General features: G+C 42.7%; 1 protein-coding gene across 13 annotated transcripts in view; it reads left to right on the forward strand.

Annotated features, from left to right (window-relative positions):
• Positions 1–25,429, forward strand: part of LOC146816606 (cysteine-rich venom protein-like) — a 304,761-nt gene that overhangs the window by 233,252 nt on the left and 46,080 nt on the right. For all 13 annotated transcript variants that reach the window (XM_085610456.1, XM_085610466.1, XM_085610460.1 and 10 more), the window contains 2 exons: positions 3,169–3,282; positions 14,524–14,614. In XM_085610456.1, coding sequence (XP_085466582.1) covers positions 3,169–3,282; positions 14,524–14,614 — 205 coding nt within the window. The remainder of the gene's footprint in view (positions 1–3,168; positions 3,283–14,523; positions 14,615–25,429) is intronic.

Raw genomic sequence — 25,429 nt, forward strand, 5'->3', positions numbered from 1 at the left:
CTTGATTCATTTCCTCATCCATGCAAATTTGAAATCAAAAACACATTATGTGTCTAATGAATGTAAGCACCTAAGCCCAGAGCATTCTATCACTACTCTACTGCATTGTTTATGGTGCCCAGGTCGAACTTCCCTTAACAACAACATCTGCCTGAGACCCTTTGCCTTCTTTGATACATGCCAAACTAGAGTATAAAAAACATTAAAATCCTTTGTGTAGGTTAATTTTTCTATTGCACCTCATTCATTTTCAAACTCCAAAAATGATATGGAAAAAGCTATTAATTTTGTGAAGGAGCAAACCAGAACGAATCCCCTCAAAGTCGCATATGGCTAACTTAAACATTGACAATATAACATTTACAATGCAGTTACTAAGGAGCATACTTATAAGGCCCTTGCAACACCGGAGCGTCACTTTATATGATACTCCGGTGACGCACAGTGCAGACCCATATCTACAAGTCCGCGCAAAGCCACCATGCATGGCTTTGCGAGGCCTTTTGGATAAGGTGTAGAGCCATACAGCACAAGTCACTGCATTGCCTTACATTGCGGCATGGAGGAATGCCGTGGGTGTTCCCACATACCACCCATGGATTTTGACATTGCCCCAGATTCACAACAAAGTGTGAATGTGGGGCAGCGCCAAAAACGTATGCCTCCCCTGGGCAGATGTAACGAGGAGAAATGCTTAAATCTTTCCTAGTTTTTTCCTCTTTCCATCTGTGCTGCATTCTGCAAACATTGAGGGCCTCATTATGATGTCTGGCAGAGTCACTTCCACCCAGCACAGCAACAGTCATTAGGACGCGACCATTTCTACATTTTACTATGCGAGCATGCACTCCGGGCATAAACTGGTCCTAATGCATGCTCCCATTGTAAAATAGGAGGTGCAGTTCATCCTTGCACCCTGTGGCAGTCACCTTAAGGGGCCCTGTTGGTGACCCCAAAGACGCTTTCCGACATGGTTTCCATGTCGGACAGACTGGCATGGAAACCATGTCAGAAAGCAGCATCTTAATTTCAAGGGCAGAAAGGCCCCCTCTTAAGATTACTTGTCACATTCTGACTGGTGAATGGGCTCTCTGCGCCCATTGAAAGCCAGCCGAAATGACTGGTTCGATTCCTTTATGTCAACCTCCATTGTAATGAGGCGGTCAGAAAGGAATCCAATCGGCACATTACAATGTGGCGGCTCAGAAGGCTCCTACTGTTGGTCGGAGCTTTCCGAGCCGCATCGTAATGGGCCCCTTAATGAGGAAGACACCCTTCATGATTGCCCCTTCCTGCACTAAAACAATCATGCCAACAACACAGATACCCTTGCACCATGGTGCATGTGGCACGCAGCTTCAAGTTTTGGGCCGGCGCTGGTTGAAAGGATACAAATGCACTGTATCGTGAAAACTCGGTGCATATCTGTCATCTCAAATTGGCATAGGGCAACACATCAATATTTAGGGTGATGTGACCCTCAAGCCCACTGACAATACTAACTTCATCTCCTCATATTTCTTGCCCTATTATTTGCAACTGGCACTATTGTTAATCAGGCCCTGCCTGATGCCCACTCCACTTTGATGGACTTCAGTGACATCATCCTGAAGTAGTGTGTCCACTACCTGAAGAACTTTTCAATATCCCAGACTATCACTGTGATGTACTCCAAAGATCAAATCCTGGTGGACAAGAACAACAAAGTACGTGTCCACGCAGATGACCTTCAGCTCTACCCTGAGGGCTCTTGTGCAAGCATATTAGCAGTCTGAAGGACTGCTAGCCATATATAAACATGCATTTTAAAGGCATACATCAAGCTGCGCTGCCCTACGGCAAAAGGAAAGGGCTGGAATGTGCCATATGTATAAGATACGGAACATTCCTGTCCTTTTCCCCAGATCTGGTGTATAATGGGCTGCCTTGCACCAAAGCAGGCACCTTTGCACCATGGTGCAATGTTGCCAGCATTGCGGAGATGCAAAAACAATTACAAGAGGCTTTTTCCTCTTTCTATGTGTACTGCAGAATGCATCACACATAGAAAGAGGAAAAAACGAGGAGAAATACAGATATTGCTCCTTGTTTTGCCTCCCTTATGCCTCTCCTGGGAAGGAGTATGTTTTTGGCACTGCCTGAGAGATAGGATTTCTAAATCTGGGGCAGTGCCAATAAGCCATGGATGTTGGTGGGAACATTCCCATCAACACCCATTGCATGCCCCTTTACCACTGAAAACTTAATTAGAGGGAGCAATAGTTACAAGGCAGCATTTATCCCCCAAAATTGGCTTAGTGCTGCCTGGTAAATATGGAGCAGGCTTCTGCGCCATTGGAGCGTCACAAAAATGTATGTACCGGCGGCACAAGGGGCTTATAAATAAGCCCCAGAGCATATATTAATCCCTAACAATAGCAAACAAACTAGCACATATTTTGCAATTGTTCTCTAACTAGAAGACAGCTCTAATCCACATGTCTTGCAAATGAGTACCAACTTTAAGCCCACATTACAAAGAAGGCAAAGAATGAGCCGTCTAAGCAATATGTTGCCTGTGGTTGGTGGCAACAGCCTTCTACCTGGATCAGACTACCACACTAACACCACAATAACGTCCTCGCTTCAGTGGCACAAATCATCGAAGGACTTAAAAAAAAGGTACAAATCTCTCCATAGCTCATTGAATGATATCGATTCCTCTGCCTCATTTGGAAGATCCGGACTTCATCTGACCTGGTGATTTCAGGCTCGGGTAGACTCTGACATACTTGTATTTACAACCCCTGCACACATAGGTGTTTGCGCAGGGGTTGCTAATTAATGTGGCACTTTTTAGCAAAGTCTTAGATTCCTCATGAGTAATCATAGCCCATGCAGATAATAATAAACTCTGGCAAACATTTGGCTCTTGATGACCAAAGATGCCCATAAATAGTATAGGCCACAGAGCATCTAGGACTAACACTGATTGGACTTGCTCTAATCTTCACCTTCCCTTGTTATTATTATTGCAGACCTAATCTAAATCTCATACAGAATGATCACGACATATCGTGACATATCCTTAAATGTGGGCTCCTATCATACAGACACTGACATTGTATACTAAAATCTTGTGTAAGTGTCCTGCATTAGGTGATTAATTGTCATAGTCATTTTTTGCAGCATTTTTTAGGAGCGCTGGACACGCACAACGAAAATGTTCAAAAAGAGATCATCGACACAATCAACACCTTAAGAAGAAACGTGACACCACCATCACGAAATATGTTACAAATGGTAAGTCTTTATTTCTTGTTTTGAAACCATGTTGACGTTGTGAGCAAATGAAGGCACGATATGTATCTTAAATTATATAAAACTGGACAGATTGTTTTTATGTCTCACCCACAGGCAGCTGTGGCTGTTTGATGGAGAGGTTATGTCACCAATACTGGCCCATACATACATCTATACATACATCCAATGATTCGCTCTGTGTCTGTCCCCCCTCAACTCCAACACTTTGAATTTAATTTTTGACTCTACCATCAAGACAGTGGAGTATCATAAGAGATGGTTTAACACGTAATAAGTATGTTTTGTGACCCAACCTATTAACACATAGGGTAGTTCAAAAAATTCCAATGCATATTGGCAGAAGCCTGTGTGCAAATTGGCCCCACTTCTACCAAATGCATTTTTAGTAAATTTCTATTAATAAATCGCAAATAGTTATTTGATGCAATCAACAATTTCTTAATTGCAGTCAATACAACAGGCCCTAGGTCCTTTACATCACCCAATGGTCACTACTTTTTTATGAACCGAAAGTATTTTTGTGAATCCCTAAAGAAATGTGTACGTAATTAGGAAAAAATCAGCAATCAGCATTTTTTCCCAAATATTGTAATGAAAATTCATAATAAATTCTACTTTCATACATCCTAAGTGGTGTATTTTTACATTTTTTACATTATCTGTCTAGTGGGAAAAATGTTGTTCAGTTGGAAATTGCATCTAGTGCCATCGTATGAGCTTTGCAATGATTCAATGTTACAGCCATTTATGTTTGCACAACAAAGGCTGTTTTTCCCAAAACGTTAGTTATTAGTACATTAGAAAACTGACACTGGAAAGTTGTCTTTGGCTATTGGTCTTGCCACACCAGCAATGTGACTGTCATCAATAAAATAAAGAATCAGGTTAATATAGCAACATTATTTCATCCCTCTGTCTGTCATAATTTGACTTTCAGTAAATGTTTAACAACATTCCTATTCCCCGATCTTCATAGAGAGTTTTGAGAGTTTGCTTGGCTGGTCTTCACTATTTCTAAGAAGTATCACTCCCTTGACAGCTTCTACAGTTTTACTCTAATTATGGCCTTCCACTGTTTCAAATGCCTTTGGAAAATACACGATCCTAATATGAGTTGATTTGGAAATTCTCTTTTCATATTAAGAAAATGTAGGTCTTGATTTATTGTCAAAAGCACTCTCAATCAGCTCCATATCTTTTTAGGATCTAATTGTCATTCCCATTACATTTGGGATATTTTAAAGTATATCACTGGAAGCTAAAGTCTGATAAATTACATTATGTGGGTACATCAAATTTTTAAAGTATGCTTAGCCTTTGTCATATATGGATACAATAAAGCCTGCACTCAAAGACTGGGGGATGTCGTCCATAATTAAATAATTAGTCACATTATCTTGGTAGTTCCACCATTATGTTAATTTTCTAAAACTACCTGGAGGTTGAACAAAAGATAATGACCAATCACTACATTTCTATCGCAAGTAAAGTTCATAGTAGATAAGGTTACTCCTTGATTGAGAGTCTGTTCCGAAAAGCAACAGTGCTTGAAAAAATTAATGTTTATATTTTTACCTCAGAAAGGCTGTTACATCACTGATAGATATTTTCAACCTCTCAGATGCTTTTTAGGACATCAACCACAAGCACCTAGTAGATATTATGAAAATAGAACTAGCATTGCTGAAGTATGCCAACATCATCAACTTAACAGTTCAAAGTATTCACATGAACTCCCCCCACACTTTTTTGAGGCTCCGCGTGCCCCAGAAATCCTCATTGTTTTTTTATCATCTTCTTTCAACTTTTACATACAGTGCAATATCTGGCAAAGGGAGGAAATTGAGTTTATAAAACAATGGTAATAATCAAGAGTGCTGCTGGACTCCACACCAACGCGATACCTATGAATAGGAAGAGGCAGAGTCTGGCAGTACTCTGTTACAAAAGACTCTAACCAATTTAATACTATACTAAAGCTAGCATCATGTCTGCCAATGAAATGTCAAAGCTGATTGAAGATGTTCTTTCTAGAGCTTTAGCCTCTGGGAGACTGAATAAGAAACAAATACATCTAAGTCCCCTGGGAGTCATTTATTGATGGATCTTCTTCCAGTTATTGTGGTGCTGTGATAAGCACTTGAAATTCTGGTAAATATTCTGAAGAGATGAAGACAGCCATGTTCTAGACCATGTCAGAGAAATACCTTGCTTTCCTGAAGTTCCAGGTTGGGGAAATGTTCAAGGTATTTCTTTCCCTTTGTGACAAGCATTCAAATATGGCTCTGCCATTAAATGATAAAATTAAGACTAGTCTTGGGAGAATTGAGTGATTTTGAAAACATTAACATCACTTATTCGTGCACAGATTATATGTTCTGGAAAATGCAGAGGACATCCTCCCCTTACCATTAGAACTGATACTTTTCTGGCAACGTCTATTGTTCGTACACCAGTAAATCTGGAGGATCGTACACCTTCAGATCTGCCAAACAAGAAGTTGGTGTCAAGATAGACTGACCTGGACATTCGTGTTCAACAGGTGTGGTGGTAGTTTCCACACATCGCCAAGCTCAAAGGCAAACACATATTACTATTGTGGAGATTCACAGTATGGGATAAGTGAGGGGAAAAGAGACACTAGATATTGTCACACACCTGGTTGCGTAGCTGGGATTAGTTTGCATGAAGGGAGTGTTGATATCTAAAAAGGTACTTGGTTTACATTCAAAGTGATCATTGGACAGCTGTATCTGGAAAAACATCCATTAGTATTATATGTTTCTACTCCTGGTCTTCATACATTTACCAAACATTGATATCAGCATTCGATATGATAATGTATATGTGCTAATACAATTCCACTAGAGTTTAAAAAAAACATAACACAGACAAGTAACCCTGTGTCGATTAAAAGTGCAATACAGTTCAGAATCCTAGTGGATGACTCCTTGCAAAAACAAACATGTGCAAAAGGGTTCATAATGCTAACAGATGACTCCTTGTGAAAACAATAAGTGAAAGTCTATAGCCTTGAAAGAAACTTCTCTGGTTCCAAGATGTCTTTCATCAATGTAAAAAAAGAACAAATGTAAGGATTCCAACAAGAATTCCCAGCTACAGTAACTATATATAACAATTGCCTCGCAAGGATGCTATAAACTGTAAGGAACTTCTGCACTCTACATTCAAGATGAGGGAAGGGGCATCATTGACAAGCTTTTTTAGAGTCCTGTGGGCTCAATAGACATGTAGTCCTTCTTGTCTTTCTTCAGATGTTTCACAAAAGATTCCTTATGAGACATAAGTATTCTGTGCAAGCATCACCCAGACCCTGTGCACCTTCCCGTCCTCTTCTACTTCTAGCACATAGTATAGCAGCAATGTCCTCCTCTGGTAGGCCCACAATTTCTAGAGGCACATAAAACAGTAAGCAATGGTTTTGTATACTACTCTTTTTTAGAATTTGTTTTGATGTTTCAGAACATGGGTTTTAAATATGTGCATAGCAAAAATGTAAGAAATGTAAGAAAAATAGTCTTGCATTTTGAAGTCATCTGTGAATAAACCAGTGCTTAATTTGTAAAAAACATACGTCCCAGTGCTCTAGTCAAGAGGTCTCTGCGGCTTGCTCCACCCACTGCCACTGATAGCGCTGCAAATGACAGTACCTACACAACTATTAACCAGCACACTGCTACAAGTGTGACAGTTCAGACTAATCCAGGCCCCCAAAGCTACAAAAAAAGGTGTGGAGGCAGGTATTAGTTGTTTTTAACATATGCTGATTTAATAAACAATTTTCATTCTGCTCATCTCTTTATTATACAAACAGCGCCGCCATCTGGCAGTTGTCATAAGTGCAGGTGTTGGCAATTAACTGCTAGTGCCGAGCACCGGAAACAATGGGCTCAAATTAAGCACTGGACTAAACAGAATAAAACGGTTAAACCAGCAGTTCCCTTTACAATATTATATTTATGCATCATCATGTCATAGAAATTATGGATAGTTATGTTTGTCCGGTGTAGCCTTCTTTCAACTGTCCTTGTTTTACCTTACCCAAAAGGAAGGGGAAGGTGTTTCTCATTATCAGAGTCATCATCGTTGGGACCAATGGGCAGTCCTTTTCCATTAAATGCATCATGTAGCATTGCACAACATGAAATAATTTTGCTTGTTGTTTCAGTCTGCCTTTTAAAAGTCCAGAAGTCCTTTCTACTACAGCTCTCGTAGATTGCTGTGCTCTGTTTTGTCTCCTGTCTTCGGCGTAACACCATTCATATAAAATGCAAGTAGCCAAGGATGAATTAAATATGCACTGTCGCCTACAAAAATAAAATACATTTCAACATTTACTGTAAAATTAAATAAACATATATAGGGCCTGAGGTACAAAAGTGTGTTTTTGGTATTCAAATATACCAATTTTTATAAAATCATAATTTTTGAATCCCAAAATGTGACGTACTATGCATTTGTGTTAACAAATAGCAATTTCCTAATATTCACTATTTAATTTTAAACCGAGGGGGATATGTGCAAGAAAATGTCAGAGAGTGGTGCAATGCCAAATTTGGCAATGCCACGCTCTGACATTTTCAAAATGCCGGGGTGCTCAATATTTACAAAAATACGGCACACCCCTGCATTTCCTCTAGCGCTGCAGTAAAAAAACTGTTGCAAGGGTGCCTGCACTGCAGGGGCAATGGTTTATGTGCAGGAAGGGACACCTTCCAAAAAATTAACAATCTTTAAAGGTGATTTGCTGTTACTTTGTGTGCTGCAAAATGCATAGAAAAAGCTAAATACGAGAAGAAATGAATAATTTGTCCTCTTTTGTTTTACGTGTGAGTTTCATTATGCAGCGCAAACTAGAACCAAAGGTATCAGATTGTTTTACATGAGCACTAGTTGCGTTACAGAGGGACACATTCAAATTTTTGAGGCACGGGGAGATTAAGTGATTTGCCCGGAATGACAGAATGTTAAGCATCCCTGCCGAGACTCAAATCTGGTTCCCCAGCTCCGAGGTCTACTGCTCTAGCCGTTAGGTCACATCCTCCTCCCCATCCTCGTATCTCTATCCTAAGACCAGGTTTTACCTGCCCTAAGTTTTTGGCTCTACCCAATCCTTGTAAATATGAGGCAGCATCAAAAATCAATGGGTGTTGCGGTGGAGCATTAAGTGGCTTAACACTACCTTGAAAATATGGGGTATATGGCAACGCAACCAGAGCGTCAGAAAGAGTGACGTTAATGCCTTAAAAGCATTAGAGGCTTGTAAATATGCACCACGACTCCTTATTTGAAATTTGATTTTAACTGTGAATAGCAAATTGTCATCCAAAAATTGTTAGCTTTTCAGTGTTAGTGAATGATGACACCACAGATCGAGGATCTTTTCCAGAATCATTCATTCTGAGACTTGAAGAGATGCAGATATTTAGTGCTAATCCAAAAACATTGAAAGAGGGGAATGATCTCACAGAAGCTAAGGGAGGAAGTCTGCAGGCGTAGGAAATGAAAATGAAAATGTAATTAGAAACAGTTCATGGGGCACAGTGAGTAGAATGAAATTGTGTCTGGGAGGCTGTTCCTTATAGTTTTGGAGACAGCCAAAAAAGAAATATGGAGACAAATTTAGACCAATCAAAGTATAGGAGAGATAAGGAAGAGGTTATAAGACTGTAGGTCGAGAAAAAAATCAAAAATAGGCCCCAGGAGACAGGAGGCAGCAGCAACAGATAGAGGGACCAACTTACTGCAAACATCATGACCCGTGGAGAAAATAAGCCAGCTCCCCAGTATGAAGCAGTATCAAGAGTTTCCAATAGTGATTCTTCTGCACTAAGGAAGAAAATTACAGGTATTTACATTTTAATTTTATTAACTTTTAACATATATATTTTAATATAGAAATACATAACAATTTGTCGCAAGTTTATTACACAGAATCGAGACAAGAATCCGTGCCGGGTTTTACAAAACCTTTTAACAGAGAATTATGAGAGAATTATGGGCAATGTAACACATTCTTTTTTTTTAAAGATTTATTAAACAAAATTGTTTGTCGATATTTACAAACAAGAATAGGTGTCCCATGTATGCAACCCATCACCTGATTGTAAAATTCTAAAAAAAGAAATCTAACTCGGTGCTGTTGAGATGTTGTGACTTGTTTGGTAAAGTTTGGTAGAGTAATATGAACATTTATTTACAGCAGCATAGCATCTTGGAATTTTCTGAAAACCTTGATAAAACACCACCTGCTGTAGCAATTATCCTCATTTAACTGCCTGAAGTAAAACTATCCAGGGAACAAAGGACCTGAATGTGTGATGGAATTGCCTTACCTTGGTGTGTCTGTGAATAAAAATCATTGATAAGGTCATTAAGTACCTGACTGCCTAACTACAATGCCCATAAATAACCTCTTTTCTCTCATTAAATAGCTAGCAGTGAATTGCTACTTGGTAATTGCTATTTCGTTTCGCAATTTAACATTTTGATATTCATCAGTTCGCAGTATATAATAATGTTCTGTTTTTGTGTTTACATGCCTATTTGCAACTGGCTTACTAATTGCAGAATATGTTGTAAAGATTCTTATGTGTCTGACCCTAGCATCAGCTAGTGACATCTGTGTATTCTAGAATGTAAAAGCTGCTCTAGCTGAAACTTAGAATGTGGTGAGGTTTTTTTACTGAGATGTGCCTGAGACGGTTGGGTGGTTGAGCTGTTTATTCATTAAACTCAAGATTAAACAACCAAAGAAGATTTCCTGACTCCTGTGTCATCAGTCACAGAAGAATTTATATTTTAACACTGGCGACGAGGATGGGATACGAACTCTTTGTCTCCGCCGCTTCTGTCTTTTTAGCGAGTCAGGAGTCTGTGTTTACCAGGACGATATTTTGGTACATGGGTGTGATGAATTGGAGCATGGGAAGAGAGTCCGACAAGTGTTAGACAGACTTTCTGCTCACAATCTTACCATTAAACGTGCGAAGTGCAAATTTGGTCTTGATAAAATTGATTATCTGGGTCATACCATAACAGCGGATGGGGTAGTTCCCAAAGCGGAATTGGTAAACACCATCAGGGATCTATCTGCCCCCACATCCAAGGAAGAACTCATGCGCTTCCTGGGGATGGCAGAATATTATAATAAATGTATTTAAAATTTTGCGGAAGTTACATTCAATGTGAGAAATTTACTTAAAAAGGAGGTGAAATTTGTGTGGGACGAGTTGTGTGAAAAAGAGTTTATTGAAATAAAACTTAAATTACAAAATGCACCTAATCTTCAAAATTTTGACCCCACAAAATGTTCAATCATCTCTACTGATGCCAGCCTTAAAGGTCTTGGTGCTGTCTTGTATCAAGGTGGCACACGTCCAGACAACACCATCATGTTTTTTTCAAGAAGTTTGAAAGGTGCTGAATCTAGGTATTCAGTTATTGAGAGGAAAGCCTTTGCGGTCTTTGGGCCATACATTTTTTTTTAAAGTTTCTATGGGGTACCTCCTTTGTAGTAAGAACTGATCACAAGCCTCTGTGTGAAGTGTTGACAAGCAAAGGTATTGATTCAATTTCTCCAAGAATCTCTAAGTGGATTGTTGGGTTGCAAGGTTTTATTTTTTCTGTCAAACATGTTTCTGGTTCTGATAACTTTGTTGCAGAAACTCTTTCGAGATTAGTTCCCGTTGCTCATTCTGATAATCATATTCATCCGGTTTTTGGTCATCCTCATGATTTTGTTTGTGAGATTGATTATAAAGTAATTTCTCATGAACGTTGGTTAAATGCTTGTCAAGAAGATGAAGTCATCCAAAATGTTGGCATCATAAGGAACAGGGAGGTCTGTCTGTAAAAGATTTTTGGTCTGTGAGAGCTCAGCTCTCCTGTTGTGAAGGAATGCTGTTGGGAGGTCACAGGCTAGTTCCTCCTGTGTCTTTAAGAAAAGAGCTGTTAGATTTAGCTCATGAGGCACACTTAGGAATCTCTAAGACTAAGGAAAGAGTGTGCTCCAGTTTTGGTGGCCTGGCCTGGATGTTCAGATTGAGCGGTTGGTTAGAGATGTGTTCAATGTTCCCTTATTGAGAAAAAACTGATCTCTAGGGAAGGCATACCTGAAACTATGCTGACGGACAATGGTGTTCAACTTGTCTCAAGGGATATGGAAGACTTCCTTAGTAATTGTGGTATAGTTCACAAGAAGGGATCCCTATATAACCCTGAGTCTAATGGTACTGTCGAGAGATTTAATGGAGTTTTAAAATAAACTGTCTCATTAGCAAAGCAGAATTGTCTTAATTGGAAGGAAGAGGTTTCGAAAAGAGTTTGTGGGTATCGTTTTGCACCCCACACTACAACTGGAAAATCTCCTTTTCTCTTGTTTCGTGGAAGACAACCTGATACTTTTCTTGAACCAACATGGATTAACAAATTTCTTTCTGTCAAGGGTGGGGTTCTGGATTTAACCTCTTGGAAGGAGAAGGAAGATCATAAGTGTTTGAAGAGCAAAGAGAATTATGATGTGAGACATGCTGTTAAAACTACTAAGGTTTCGGTCGGGGATCTAGTCAAGATCAAAAGGCCTGGTTTTTGTGTTTCTGGTGCAAATTTTCAAAACCTTTGAAGGTTATTAAAGTGTTTGACAACGCTGTGAGAACATCTGACCATAGAGATTGGAATTTGGGCCGTGTTGCTGTATGTGGGAAAAGTGATGATTTGAATGATCCTCCTGGAAATTTTGGTGACAAAATGTTCCGGAGATTTTAAAGAGATCCAACAGAATTTCTCGCACTCCTTCATACTTGAATGACTATGTTGTATAATGCTTTTATGTTATTTATATTGTTGTTCTATTATTATCTTTATATTTTTTTGCTCTGTATAAAGGAGGGAGATATGTTGTAAAGATACTTATTTGTCTCACACTAGCATCAGCTAGTGACATCTGTGTATTCTAGAATGTAAAAGCTGCTCTAGCTGAAACTTAGAATGTGGTGAGGTTTTTTACTGAGATGAGCCTGAGGTGGTTGGGTGGCTGAGCTGTTTACTCATTGTACTCAAGATTAAACAACCAAAGAAGATTTCCTGACTCCTGTGTCATCATTCACAGAGGAATTTACCTTTTAACACATGTGTACATTGAACCATCAGTTTGCTTATTTTCAATGGTGTCTAGAGCATTTAGTAACACCAGTTTTGCTGCATATTTGAGATGGCAAAAGACCCACAGATGATAGATGGAATGCAGAGCAAATCAGACATTCACTCCAGTCAAGAGCTCTGGGTTAAGGCCATGGGCCATGGTTCCTTTGCTCACCATGCCACCCCAGATTAGACTCAGCTATATGCAAATCATGCTTGACCCTGTGCCTCATGGGAACAGTTCAGCTCAAAGTGCCATGCCAGGTCCTCCCTGGAATGATCACTGCGTGACTTTAGAAATGCAGGGTTGCACCATATTTATTAGAATATGGTGCAGCCCTTTGTTTTCCCCTGCACTGTGGCTATCTTTAGCTGCCTAGACCCAATACAGGCACCCTTTCGCCATAGTGCAAGGGTGTCTGTTTTGAGAGGAAGATTGTTAATGTTCAGGAAGGTCCCCCCAAAAGTAATCTTTAAATGCAGTTTTTTTTAAAACTTCTGTGTGTGCTGCTTAATGCAGCACACATAGAAGCTGCAAAACAGCTTTTTTTTTTAAATGATTGTTTATGTGCAGAAAGGGGGACCTTCCTACACATAGACAATCATAGGCAATTTGTTGTTTCTATGTGTGCTGCACCAGGCAGCACACATGGAAACAGCAAAAACAAGGAGAAATACAGCATTTCTCCTCCTTTCGCATGTTTAAGACCAGGTTTCCCCTGCTCCTAATTTTTGCGCTGCCTCCTATTTACGCTGTCCTTGTAAATAGGGGGCAGTATCAAAGTCAATGGGTGTTGCAGTGGAACGGCCACTGCAACAGCCATTACCCTCCCCTTTCACGCTAAATACAGTGTGAAAGGGTGCCTTATTTAAAAGGCAGTGTTAAACCACGTTAAGTGGCTTAATCCTGCCTTGTAAAAAAGGTGAGGCCCCTATCACCATCACAACGTCACTGATAGTGACATTGTGGGGGCGATAGGGGTTTGTAAATATGCCCCAGCATGTACAAGAGATCTCTGCAGAACTGACTACTTATACTACTCTGTGTGTATACTGGAATACTGTGCAGATGCATACAGATTTTTCAGATAGGCTGAAGAAGGTGTCTAAGGAAGGCGCAAGGATTCTCAGAAGGTGTCCTGAAAGTAGGTAGTGTTCGCGTATTAAAACAAGGCATCTGCAAACCTCTGCTTATTGATTGACCACCCACCAGATTAAGAGTTACCTTGTGGTCTGGCAGGCGGTCCTTTGGCGTTCCCACAACGGTACCTATTAAAAAGGCATTGCAATGGGCGCGCTAAAGCCCGTTCCTGCATGGCATGGACTGTGCAGTCCATGCTGTGCAGGGCAGGGGGTGCATGTAGACGGGGGCACGCCATGGACCCGCCTGCATGCATCCGATGTCCCTGAGGCAACAGAGGGCCCTGTAGAGCCCCCATTTGTTCCTCAATGCGACAGTTTTCATAGGGACCACACCACCATGAAAACTGTGATGGTGAGGAAAGTCCAAATCTGCTTGGCAGTGGCACAGCAGCAAATTGGAGCATCTGACCACCCCACCACCTCCGGGGATTTTGTATACCTGGCAGTTGTGGCAGTTCTATGGCGGTCTGACCACAGTAGTTGTAATACGGGGGTTCAGGACGGCCACCACACCTCCACTGCAAATCTGGCGATCCGATAGACCACCAAACTCCTAATTAGGCCCTAAATCTCTCTTTCCAGTACTACAACAGCATACCATCTATGTACTCAATGATCTAGGAGCTTCCCTCTTGTTTTAACATGATTCTCTTGTTCTCTTGAGATTGTATGCTTCCTGATCCAAACTTGCTGTTTTAAAGCCTTAAATTGTGATCTGGTTTCAATCCTTGAAGGAAGGCACAGGACCTGAAAGAAATATAGTCATGTTAAAGCAATATATTATCACTACAAGAATTTTGTATAAAGTAGGGTAAGATTAATTGTTTTTCATTGAGATAAAATTTGTTATATGACTTATTAAATTAAAGATCATAAATCTATGAGCCATAGCTTTATATTTCTGTTTTTACTTAGAGATGGTGGGACGATATTGCAACTGTCCGGGAAATATGGGTAAAAAAATGTGTCTTTTACCAGGGCCCTGTCAAAGTGAAGAAACCTGATGGTAAGCAAAAGTTTATGTCAATGTTGGAACACTATAACTTTTATCTAACCCCTTATTCACAAGGCTACTTGTTCTGGCTGGTCTTTTATAGAAGCTCAAACCTCTGCTTTAGTAGTATGTGTGAGCAGAATGAACTGGTGGGTCTGAGATATGGAATGACTTGGAAACTAGGTTAATGTCCACAATTGTAAATTTGTTTGTACTCGCAAAGTTTTATAAGGCATGCTTCCAGCTTAGATGCAGTTGGAAAGTAACTTCTGACTAGGGACGGACAAAACATATATCCACATTGGGAAGGGGGAGTTATCTCTGTCAAAGATGGCACGGAAAAGCAAGAGGGTTTACTCCATAGATAAAGTCTTTTCTTATGGAGAAAAAAAGTGCTTTAAAGTGCAATTATGTACTTAAGAAGTTTTTATGCAAATGCAAAAGTATAAATGTTAAATAACCTAAACTACTCTTTGGACAGATTTGTCAAAGGATTGTGTTGCCCAATGTGTCACGCAAGATGATGCAAGGGTACATGGGTTTTGGGATAATAGGAGCGTATCATCGGTAAATATGAGGATAGGCGTGTTAATGCCATTAGATTTGGGAGCATCATGATTACAGTTTGCCAACCATTCTACCACTCTATTCATGCATAAACTAAGGAGCGTGAGGTCCAGCACACAACCTTGCCCGACTGCACAATTTATTGTTATCCTGGATGAGAGATTCCCTCCTGCATTCCACCTAACTTGTGTACAGGTTCCTGAGCAAAAGGTTTGCAAGATCTTCAAGAGATGACCTGGATACCATACGCCTCCAGCACCCTTCATAGATTATCCCTCAGGACCAGGTCAATGCCGCTCTTGGGTCTATAAAGACAACATATAGGTGATCCTGCCTCAGGATGACATAGTTCCAGCAGATCGCCCTGAGCAGAACACCTTATTGATGGTACTGACCTTAGCCCTAAATCCTGCCTGTCTATCTAATAGAATGTGCTGGTCTGCTAGCGATGTTTGGAGCCTTAACAATATCTGCCTAGAAAATATTTTCTGGCTAATGTCAATAAAGCTGATGGGTCTACAGTTGGAGGGAATGTCCCTCCTCCCCTGCTTGTACATAGGAACAATGTTAGCTCCATGCCAGGAGGGAGGGATATTCTTGCCTCTCAGAATAGCATGTTCTAGGGCATTTAGTATGGCTCCCAGATTTCTGGTTGAGACAGATATAAGTTACCTGGGATGAAGTTAGGGCCAGGCGCCTTCTCCCTCTTCAACAATTTGAACACTTGTGCTGTCTCAGTGATGTCCAATCCGGTGAAGGATTTAACAAGCAGCCCATCGCTTTGCTTTATGTGGTCTACTATACAGACTAAGGCTTTTTCTTTAGCGACACCTTATATGAGTCGCTGAAATGGGCTACCCATGCCTCAGGCTGAACCACAATATCAAGATGATTTTCTATTGCACGGGACCTAGCTGCAATAAGTTTCCAGAAATCCTAAGTAATCTTTTTTAGAGGGATTCTGTAAGTTGTTCCCACTGCTCTAACTCCCACCCCATTTTGGCCTTAGTCAGGAGTTCTTATATGTTCTTCTAGTATCAATGATCTCCCTGAGGTTGACTTTTGTGACAGCTTCAATCAGTAATACTTTGGTCTACAGTCATAAGAGTACCCCTCCGCCCCTCCTTAGTAAAAAGATGTTTCAACAGTCCCATAAATTCACACTGATGGTTTACAAAGTTTTTCACACTTATGTCAGTTGTTTCTAAGGGGGCCATTTTTTACACAAAAATATTGTAGATTTGGAGCTGAACTGCATCTTTGTCCGCTATTGCAGCCCATTTCACATCCTTCTGTTGTTACAGATTTCAATCATACTTATGGTGAAGTTATGTGCTACACTTACGTTTGTAAAAGATCTAGCGAAAATGTGGGTGCTCAATGCATTATTATTACTATCTTTTCTGAGTACAGCCTCCATATGACTTCAACTTGGTATAGTGTTGTGTCCAAAGGATATAGTCAATGTTACTGGTGTACGATCCTCCCTTTCATCTTGGGCGAGGAGGAAAGGTTGAATGAGTGAAGCCATGGGCCACTATTGGATCAACAATTTGAGCTGCAACCTTGGAGTGCTTGATTACCAGATCGGTACATGGGTGGACAATGCCCTAGAAATGCATGTTTGTTCCATTTGGTCCATGCAATTAGGCCAGCTTGTATTTATGTGTTGTAATCTTCTGCAATTATTTTAAGATGGTTATGATGTATGAGATCAATCATGCCTAGCAGTTGGTCCACCGTATCCCATTAATGGCTTGCCGTGACAGAGTGGATGTACACAATTATAATAGCAATATGGGAATAAGGGATTCTCTTTATTTTGGGGAACAGGTCTATCTTAAGACAAATTAGGAGACCACCCGAGGGTCTCCTTGTTGGTGATGGGGCTGTATTAGTAGAAAATGTAGGGGCAGATTTACAAGCCCCTCGTGACACTTTTGCAATGCAGTTGCGTCACTTTTGTGATGCAATGGTGGCGTAAAAAATGTGGCAAATTTACAACATGACGCATCTAGGGAGATGCATCATGTTGTGAAGGCCTGCGTGACATTATACCTGCATCAGGTATAATGTATGCAGGGTACCCGTTACCACGCACGAAAGCCTTGTAAAAGTGATGAAGTGAAATCTACAAGATTTCAGTGCATGACTTTTAGGATGCCACTGTGTCAAAACCTTACGCCTGCTTGAAACAGGTGTAAGGAGTGATGCAGTGTATTGGGAATAGGCCCCAATACGCATTACTGGAATTGCGTCATGCTTGTGGCACAACTCCAGCAATGTGTGACTTTTCCGCCAACAAATGCGTCACAATTTCTGACGCATCTGTCAATCCTTGCACCATAGTGCGCCATATTGTAAATACTGCGCATCTATGGTGGCACAAGAGATTTTCACGTAGGCGCAGGGAAACTGACGCATCTACGATGTGTCGGTTTCTTGTAAATCTGCCCCGTAATGTGCCCAGCTCTGAACACCAACTCTAATCTAATGCCCATGTTTAATGGAACAATATGTTGTGCAATAAAGGCACCCCATTCAGGGTCCACTAACTCTGAAGCAAGTTTACCCCAACATGATGAGCTTGTGGGACGTCACTTTGTAGCAAGGTCAAGTACGGCTCTCCGGCAGACCCCCTTAAGCCTGAGCACTTTGTAAAATCACTCTCTGTGCTCCTTTTGCCTGTGGGCCAGCTGATAAAATCTGTCCTTATCCACGGCAGTTGTCCCTAGGACTTGGAAGCAAGCCAAAGTGATCCCATTGTTAAAAAACCCAACCATGACATAGCAAAGCCAGAAAACTTTCGTCCCATCTCTCTTCTGCCTTGGGTATCAAAGATCTCTGAGGCTTATATTAACTCCATTCTATCTCGATTTCTGGAGGATAATAACTTACTAGACCCCACCCAGAATGGTTTTCGTTCTGGCCACAGCACTGAGACTGCTCTCCTAGCTGTGATCGAACACCTGAGGAGGGCTTTAGACGAGGGCCGCACTTCAGCACTGATCTTATTAGATCTCAGTGCCTCGTTTGACACAGTCTCTCACAAGATCATGTTACAGCGGTTGGAAGGAGTGGGCATTGTGGATTCTGCCCTGGAATAGTTTGCCTCGTTTCTTGCTGAAAGGACCTTCCAGGTAACAGCTCCCCCTTTTGCTTCCATATTCCATACTTCCAAACATGGGGTGCCACAGAGCTCAGCTTTGAGCCCTTCACTTTTTAATCTTTATGTTTCATCTTTGGCAGCGGTGGCCAGGAGCAGAGGGCTCATAGTGGTATCATATGCAGACGATACTCAGTTGGTAGATGCACTCAAGGGCGACTATACACTGGACTCTTGTAAATTTCGGAGCGATCTTGAGGCTGTCGCTGAGTGGATGACTGCCAACTGTCTCCAGCTCAATGCCAGCAAGTTGGAGGTCTTGCTGGTAGGGAGAGATCCTGAGCTGTGGAGTGAATGCTGGTGGCCGGCCACCATGTGATGTGCACCCACCCCTAAACAGGTGATAAAAAATCAAGTCTGGGTGGACACTGCCCTTACCTTTCTGACCCAAACCAAGATAGTGGCAGGGACCTGCTTTGGTATATTGATTGGGCTTAAACCTCTGCTGGGGTTTTTTGATCCGCCCATTAAGCAGGTTATTGTGCAGGCTTCCATCCTGTCACTATTGGACTATGCTAGTACACTCTATATGGGGACTAATAAGGTTGAAATTCAGAGAATGCAGAGGGTTCAAAATGCTGCTGCCAGAACTCTTCTTGGCTTGCCTAGAATGTGTTCTACGACGAATGCCATCCGTCGCCTACCCTGGCTGCCTGTGGCCAAACGTGTAGAGTTTTAGTCCATCTGCATTGCTTTTAAAATTTTAAAGCTCTCTTCCCCTGGCATCCTCGCGAATTTACTTGCACCTTACATTCCTGCCCGCCAACTTCGGTCAATGGGGCAGCATCTGGCGGTTGTTCCTCGGGTGAGGAGGGTGCGCGCTGGTGAACGTTCCTTTTGTATTTTGTCAGCCAAACTTTGTAATGCGCTACCTTTACATATTCGTGGCATGGATAACTATTTGTCATTTCGTAAGGCAATCAAAACGTAGGCTTTCTTTCTGGTAGCTTTGCAGTTTTCTGCTATCAGTAATGGGACACCCCTTTGCTGGGGCAGCTGTGCGCTTTAGAAAACGGTATAACATAACATAACATAACAACATGTCTTCTATTTTTCCTAGCAAGGGGGCATTTATGGATATTCCCATGTAAGATTTATATATGGTGTCTGTCACAGGCGGCCTGTCTAGAAGTATGGTTTTCTGCAGAAGAAAGACTAACAGCTTGAGGTTGATTTCTGCTAATAGGTCTCCATACTTCCTCTCCTCTATCATTCCTAATTTACGAGCATCTATAGGTATTCCTATGTAAGGTTTGCAAAGGGTCTCTGTCACAGGGAACCTATCTAATGGTATATTTTTCTTTTTCGGCTGAAGAAATCCAGGAGCTTTAGGCTGCTTTTCTGCTAGTAAATCAGTGTCAGACAGGTTATCCACATAAACAGCTGAAGGGGAGGATGGTCGGTTAGAGGTTAGTGGGTTCAAAGTGTAAGCATTATCTGGAATAGTTTGTGGACGTTAGGCATTTACCTTGAGTCTTATAAGTGACTCTATTGGTGGCCTAAATCTATGCTGTAGGGCTATCCGTACTTTGTCAAGCTCGTAATTTGGTAACTTCAATCCAATACGATTTAATGTTAAATGTCCCCTACTAAGCCTGGATGCATTTAATATGTACTCTCTTATAATAGGCCTACAACCCCTGACCTTTCGGAGGCACTGGATAGCTTTATTGATTAATGAATCATGTGTTTCCCAGGTGGAAATTTTGGTACATTGATCATAAATATATCACATTGCTCAGTGATGGCTTCTATTGGTCTTGAAGTATGTCTATTAGAATGTGATATTGGTGGAGCTTCCCTCTCATTTTGGGAAGGGCAAGAGTTAGGATTTCGCTCTCACTCTGGAAAGTGCAAGAGCATTCCCCCAGTCATGTTTGCTACATGAGTCCAAGTTTGAGAATGTCTTTTGGGGTCTTCTGTGGGCATACTTCCAAGTTTGACATCTCGGCTTGGACCCGCAAGGTCAACCTTTCCTACACCTTGGGGTATGTTCAAGTTAAGTTTAACATCCAAGGCCACTATATTACCCAACTTATCATTGAGAGTCTTGGCCAGCCTTCCCATGTAATCTCTTAAGGTAACTATCTCTTTCTTTAGTGAGGTTAGATGCACACTGGCAAAATCCCTTGCCTCGGGTGCAATACTGCTGTAGGATACCGATGGCTGTGTGTTGACCATGCTTAATTCGTCCATTGGTTGTAGTGCCTTGTACCAATTGCTGCATTCAATTGTTATTACAGGCTCAGGGGTAGACAGTTCCAGTGGTTGGGTATTTATCGGAAATGATGTGCGGTCAAAGGAGCAAATGAGGTGCTTGTGTTAGTGTCTACGGTGTTGTGAACCAATATATTACTGCTTCACGCTTTCTTAAAAAATAATTGTTTACCCTTGGGTTTAATAGACTTAGAGGCTAGGAGGCCTTCAGCTTCTTCTAGAAGTACATCTACATTGTTCAAAGTGCAATTCATTGCTGTCCTTGCTTTTTTATAGCTTTCCATGTGTCAGGTGACTTATTGTTGAATTCTCGTTTCACCCTGATGGCCAAAAATGCGGCGTTCTTTAACACACTCTTTAGGTGACTACAGCGAGCAGGGGTATGCAACAAACATCCAACATTTCTAAAGTTATCCACCCCAAAATGAACTATTTAAAGAGGGAATAGCTCGATCTATTAATTACTCAGTGGACAAAGAGAGTACTGAGTTCATGGTTTTGATTACTTCTGACGTGAATCCTGTTAATGGTGGATTAATAGTATAAATTAAACAATAGCAGTGAGCTTGTAGATAATATAAATTAAAACAGTTACACAAGCTTTGAAATAGTCTTGAGACCACGATAAGTTGTTACACATCTATGGAAAAAAAATTAGGAAATTGCAATAGGTCCTGCAACATATGGTTTAGAGCAACAAAGGACAAAAAGCAACTTGCACGGAACCATTCGGTCCCTCGATAGTTGTGGATGATGACTGTAAGCCCAGGAGTACCAAGGGTCCGATCCTTCTAGTGGAAATGGGCCACCTGTTCACACAGAAAGATTGAGCCACCAAAGCCCAGACCTTCCCAAATAGCAAATGCAGTGGAGAGAGGCTGCAAAATGAAGCTTCTGCTGGCCAGAGACGATGCAGAAGTGGGCTAGATAATTAAGGGTGGGCGTAGTTCGCGAAGTAGCACTTCGCGAAGCTATGCAAAGTGAAGTTCGCACTATGCGAGCTACGCGTAGCACTTCGCGAACTGCGTAGTAACATGTTCGCACTGTGCAAGATGTTGTTTTCAATGATTGCACAGTGCGGACAAGCAACCGGAACTGTGCAATCATTGAAAATGGCATCTTGCACAGTGCGAGCGGTAGTTTTCTGCTGCTCGAGTAGATTTTTACTCGAGCTGCAGTTTTATCAACGCAAACTGGTAGTTTCTCATCGCGAGCGGTCGCGAGCATACACGACCCCTCGCAATGAGAAACCTGACCTCCTCGCGTTGGGAATCTCGCCAGGAGGTTTATTTTCCATGCTCACGATCACCAACTTGATGTTGCTGATCGTGAACAAGGAAAAAGTCTCGCCGGGATGTCATTTTGCTTGCTCGCGGTCGCCAACTTGACGTTGAGGACCGCGAGCAAGCAAAAAACTGACCGCAGCACTACGCAACACTACGCTACGCGTGTTCGCACTGTGCTACGTGCAGTTCGCGTAGTGCGAAGTAGCGCGAACTTCGCATACTACGTGAGCGTAGCGTAGTGCTTCGCCCAGGCTTATAGATAATACACCTCTCTAAGAGAGAGAGCTAGATGTGCTGTGAAGGTAAGCATGTTAAAAGTGTTACACTGAGCCAGGAAATCTCTGTGTAATAATGGGTCCTGGCACTTGTACCACCAATTATGCATGCCAGAAAAAGAGGAACAACAGGGAAAAGTGACCCTGTAAGTGAAGGCCACAGGGCAGCTTGTCAAGAGTTGACATGGTGTGTCCAATGGGGAGACAAGGGAAAAACAGTCAAACTTACTGCATAAGGCTTGCGAGGCACACTTTTCAGAGGGTGCTGAGCTCAGCCCAACTTCTTTCGGTCACGGATGCTATTGTCAAGTTTACAGAGCTCCTCAGGATCCGGACGATGCTATATATGTCCACCTCCTGATATCCCCGGACTCCAACCAAAGGTTACGGATCCCAGAGGTAATCAGACGAGGGAAAGGAGGGGGGACGGGTCAGCAGGGACAAGAATCTGTAAAGACAAAAGAAGACATATTCACACAAGGCTGATATATACAGTCTACTCTCTTAAGGTCTCACTATTAATTATCATTACCCTTTGTCTGCCTTCTGCCATGCCTTGTAATACCACCATCTGAGATTCCGCTCTCAGCAGTACTTATTCATGACCCATGTACACTGGTTCTCCTTGTGCATCCAAAAGAACCAATCCCTAGATAGTTTGAGCCTAGTCAATCCTTAAGGAGGAGCAGAGATCTTCCCTCAGACCATTACTCCCATTGGAAACAAACAATCCCCCCAAAGTAAATGTATTCAAAAGTAACCAAGGATGGCTTCCACGGCTATTGCACCGCCGCCTGATCACATCCACGATGTAGCGCTCCTTCACCGGGTGAGCATCAACACGCTAAGTTTCTTTATAGTCCTTCGGTGGTCCGTTGATTTTCTATCCCTGCCGAGCCCGACAAAGATCCTAGAATACCCTTCTACTGGGCTCCTCCGAGCCTTTCAATCCTGAGTGTCTGCTTTTTCAGGAAGTTCTCCGCATCACCCGCGCTCTAGCCGGGTTTAAGTTCGCTCCTTTGAGCCTTGCCAAATCTCTTGCTCCTCCGAGCACTTTCACTCCTGAGTGTCTGCTATGTCAGGAAGTTCTCCGCATCACCCGCGCTCTAGCCGGGTTAAAGTTCGCTCCTTTGAGCCTTGCCAAATCTCTTGCTCCACCGAGCACTGAGGAATCTCTGAAAACAAGGAACGGCTCTTCCGAGCCGTCAAACGTGCGTAGGTAAAAAGTGAGCCTACCGATGGGGGGTCGCGGCTGCCACTTGGCAGTCTGAGAGTGCGTGCTCAGCCGAGCATAAACGGAACCGCTCACCTGTTTGCCGTTAAACGCCTCCTTCTCCGGGAATTTTCTCAGTGGTAACACCGAGGCCAGGATCGACGGTGTTGTCTTCGGGTCCGCTGAATTCAAAATAACGCACGCCTCCTGCCGTGCGTGGCATCCTAATATAGACGCCCACTTTCTGGTTCTAGGGCTGATGGGACATGTAGTTCCTACATGCTCGGTAGGCGCTTCGGACCTTGATTCCTCACAGTAGGTCCCCTCCCCAAGCGCCTCTTAGCCCCTGGTTTCCCCGGATTCCTGGCGTAGAACCGGCTGCCACGGGCTCCCAGGAATCATCCTCTGCGGTGTAGCCTTTTCAGGAGACCAGGAACCATAACTTGCCCTTACGATAGCGGGCGTCGAGGATACTCCGTACCTCATATTCCAAGCCCCCGTCCCCCCACACCGGTGGCGGGGCTCTCCGTCTGGACGCCCCCACTGGCTTTAGCAGGCTGCAATGAAAAACCGGGTCGATCCTAAGAGAGCCAGGCAGCTTGAGTTCATACACCACAGGATTAATCTGCCGCACCACCTCGTATGGACCAATGTACCTGGGGTGAAAACGCTACGCAACTTGAATCGTATATGTCTGGTGGATAACCAAACTCGAGCTCCCACGGTGTATGTAGGGCCATCGATTCTTTTCTTGTCTTCCCACCTCTTGTACGTCTGTTTGGCTGCCATCAGGGCCCGTTGCGTTTTCCGGTGAAGAACTTGAAGCTCCCTCACCCGGGTCTGGATGGAGGGTTGGTTGTCCACCTGCACTGGGAGTGCCACCGGGAGGGTCTTGGCGTTGTACCAGAAATTGGCCATAAACGGGGACACCCCTATCGAGCTATGCAGCGCGTCGTTGTATGACAGTTCGGCCATCCATAACATGGAAACCCATGACTCCTGGGAATGTGACACATAACACCTCAGGTATAGTTTTAACGCCTGATTGAGGCATTCGGTCTGTCCGTCGGTTTGCGGATGAAAGCTGGTGGACGTTGCGGACTCGATCTACAAAGCCTTACACCATGTTTTCCAGAAGCTAGCTATAAACTGTGGACCCCTATCAGAAACTATCACGGCAGGCAATCCGTGTAGTTTGACCACATGTGTCAACAATAGCTGGGCTGTTTGTCCCGCCGTAGGTAGGTTTCGGCAAGGGATGAAATGACCCATCTTGGTCAGGCTGTCCACCACGACAAGGATGGCTGAGCACCCACTATCGACTGGCAGTCCGGTGATGTAATCCAGGCTTATGTTCTGCCATGGTCGTTGCGGAGTGGGTAGCGGAAGCAACTTCCCCTTCTTCTTACAACGCTCCCCCTTATTTCTGGCGCACACTTCACAAGAGGTAACCCAGAGACGGATGTCTTTGGTCAGGGAGTCCCACCAAAAATGCCTGGTTACAGGCTCCATTGTCTTGCGGATCCCCGGATGACCAGCCAACGAAGAAACATGGCACCATTGAAACGCCTTTCCCCGTAGTATCTTTGTCGGAAGGAACAGCTGGTTTCTGTGAAAAGGAAGACCGCTTTTGATGGAGCGTACCATACCCTTCTCCGCCCATCTCTTCCAATCCTCTTTGGAACGGCTGACTCGTATCTCCTCCAAAAACCTGTCGGCCCTCAAGACACAGATTACCTTGACGGGATTGATGATAGCTACCGGTGCCATGGTCCCTTCACCCATGGACTGTCTGGATAAGGCGTCTGCCATCTGGTTATCTGTGCCTGGCCTGAACGTGATAATAAAATCGAACTCTGCAAAAAAAAGCGTCCATCTCATTTGTCTTGGCGTTAGGTGACAAGCCGTTTTCATGTATAGCAGATTCCGATGGTCTGAGTATACCGTCACCGGGTGTTGCGCTCCCCACAGATAGTGGCTCCATTCCTGGAATGGTTTCTTTATCGACAGGAGTTCTTTCTCGGCTATGGTATAATTTAGTTCTGCTTTGTCTAACTTCTTAGATAGATACGCTACTGGGTGCAGCCGACCTGTGACTTTGTC

This window comes from Triturus cristatus, chromosome 6 (genome assembly GCF_964204655.1).
Source record: "Triturus cristatus chromosome 6, aTriCri1.1, whole genome shotgun sequence".
NCBI lineage: Eukaryota > Metazoa > Chordata > Amphibia > Caudata > Salamandridae > Triturus > Triturus cristatus.